The 2,657-nt window shown below is 53.8% G+C and overlaps 1 protein-coding gene across 1 annotated transcript, besides 1 other annotated feature; it reads left to right on the top strand.

The window, feature by feature from the left end:
* Positions 1-227: 227 nt before the first annotated feature.
* Positions 228-250: a microsatellite.
* A 62-nt stretch (positions 251-312) lies between these two features.
* TraAM80_10030 (trans-sialidase) lies at positions 313-2,655 on the top strand (the record flags this gene model as incomplete). The annotated part of the gene is made up of 1 exon (XM_029386682.1): positions 313-2,655. A coding segment is annotated over one exon (2,343 nt), but the record flags the coding sequence as incomplete, so codon positions are not given.
* Between the last annotated feature and the right edge of the window lie 2 nt (positions 2,656-2,657).

Here is a 2,657-nt window from a genome sequence, read left to right as displayed (position 1 = left end):
TTTTTTGCATCTTTGTGGATGTGGATGGGTTTATTCCGTGCGTGGCTGGGGAGTGAGCCGTGACTCTTGCCGCTGGACGACTACGCGTTCTCAATGCTTTTTGTTATCTTCTTTTTTTCGTTGGTTTTACCTCTTTTTCTTTTTTTCCTTCAACGTGCTCGGAAGGAAAGAGACCAAACGCTACTCGCTGCTGTGCACATTGAAGGGCTCTGCAGTCACCACCAGCAACACACACACACACACACACACAACTGTCGCGGCCTGAGTGGGTCCACCGCGCGGAGCGAAGAGAGTGTGAGAGAGCAGCGACACATGCCCAAGATGTCCTGGTATTTGCTTTCTTATTCGGTGCTTCTGCTGCTGTTTGTGCTCTTGACATGCTGTGGCAGTCAAGCTGCGGGGAGTATCCCAGGGACGGCTATTAATTTATTTACAGGGACGACACCGATAACTGGTGCCAAGTGGGAGGAAATGCAATGCGTCGAAGGGTCATTTCGCTCGCTTCGTGTCCCCAGCCTTGTGGAGGTGGACGGTGCTGTGTTTGCCGTTGCTGAGGCCCAGTGCAAGAATGGAGTTAACAGCTTCACTGGCATCATGTCGCGGCACCTGAAGGGAATTGGATCAAAACCGACTGAAATTCCGATGGGTGCGGGCACAGGTTCCTTTCACACGCAGCTTCTGAAGGAAGGTGACAAGGGAATGAAGGATACAATGCGGCCAACGACAATTGTGAGTGGCAACAATGTCTATGTACTGCTGAGAAGCTGCAGCCGTGCAACACAGGAGACCAGAGAGGCTGATCGAAGTGGATGTAAGCTTTTGCTGGTGAAGGGGAGTGTCACTGAGGCTGGAGAGAAGAAAGTCCGGTGGGGTGAGACCCATGCAATGTATCCTGACACTAGAGTTCGTGGATCCTTGACTCATTTATCTGCTGGCGGAGGATCAGGTACTGTGATGAGTGACGGCACAGTTGTGTTTCCCATGCAGGCCACAAAGAGTGGAAATAACGTTTTGCTGGTCGTGCGCTTCACCCCGATATGGAATAGATGGACACCTGTAGTCGATACGGAGGGTGAGGGTTGCCACAATCCATCGATTGTGGAGTGGGGCGCACTCGATGACCGACGCATCTTCATGAGTGCTCCCTGCACGGATGGCTCCTATTACATGTACAAGTCTTTGGTATCTTTTGATTATTGGTCTGACGGTACAGCAATTTCCCGCGTGTGGGGAAACTCACATGATCGAAAAGGGGAGGGCGTGCGAAGCGGGTTCATCACTGCAACCATTGATGGAAAGAAGGTGATGCTGCTTACCATGCCGGTGTATTCTGAGAAGGGAGAGGGTCGGCTGCATCTTTGGGTGACAGACAATGCCCGTGTGCACGACGTTGGGCCGGTGTCTCGCGAAGGTGATGACGCCGCCGCCAGCTCCCTGCTGTACAGAGCTGACAAGAAGGAGTTGATTTTACTGTACGAGAAGAAGAGCGGAGATTCATACAGTCTTGTCGCCGTGAACCTGACTGAGCAGCTGGAGCGGATAAAGAGCATGGTGAAGGCTTGGAAAGATATGGACACCGCACTAAAAAACTGCCTTTCCACTGGCACTGTTGACCCGCGGATAAAGAATGTTTGTAAAAGTGCTGTTCCCACCAAAGGGCTGGCTGGCTTTTGGTCCAACAGTTTGGAGGGGAATTTATGGAAGGACGAATACCTTGGAGTGAACGCAACGGTGCATGGTGGGAATGTGGCAGGCACGGAGGGGGTTGTGAGGTTCCGAGGCGCAGCAGCGGGGGCGGAGTGGCCGGTGGGCAGCAAGGGGCAATTCCAGCCGTACTACTTTGTGAACAATGACTTTACTCTTGTGGCGACGGTGATGATTAACGCGGTGTCGGAGGCAGACACCCCTTTGATGGGTGTGAGGATGAACGACGATGCCAGCACTGTGCTTGTTGGTCTGTTCTACACGGAGGACAATAAGTGGGGAGTGACTGTCAACGGAAAGTCTCGGGAGTTGCCAGATAAAGATGGTATGTGGTGGCCTGGCACAACGTATCAAGTGGTACTGAAAAAGCAGTCGCGTAATTTCTGGGTGTACATTGACGGGAATAAGATTGTTGAAGAGGATGATGTGCGCCCTGCGTCCACATCACGCGGTGTCTTGGACTTCTACGTTGGCGGCGACGGTGCGAAGGGGGCAGGCGAGGTTGACGTGGCTGTGGGCAATGTCCTGCTGTACAACGAGGCACTTCATGCTGATAGGCTCACGAGCCTCAGTGCCAGCAAAGTCACACTTCCAACACCGGCTGCTGAGGGACCACTCACAACGCTGGGGAATGATGGGGAGATTGCCTCCAAGCTGAAACCTGGAGAAAAGAGGGTTGGTGACGGTTTGGGTCCTAAAGGGCCTCTACCAGAGGAGGCCCATAAAGGCAGTCACAGTGCTGCTGAGGAGTCGGGGTCTTCGCCGGCTTCCTCATCGCCGGCTTCCTCATCGCCGGCTTCCTCATCGCCGGCTTCCTCATCGCCGGCTTCCTCATCGCCAGCTTCCTCATCGCCAGCTTCCTCATCGCCAGCTTCCTCATCGCCAGCTTCCTCATCGCCAGCTTCCTCATCGCCAGCTTCCTCATCGCCAGCTTCCTCATCGCCAGCTTCCTC

This window comes from Trypanosoma rangeli, assembly GCF_003719475.1.
Source record: "Trypanosoma rangeli strain AM80 chromosome Unknown Tra_15.4_contig_00761, whole genome shotgun sequence".
Taxonomy (NCBI): domain Eukaryota; phylum Euglenozoa; class Kinetoplastea; order Trypanosomatida; family Trypanosomatidae; genus Trypanosoma; species Trypanosoma rangeli.
Note: the sequence above shows the minus strand (reverse complement) of the source record. Positions and strands in the feature narration are given on the sequence as shown.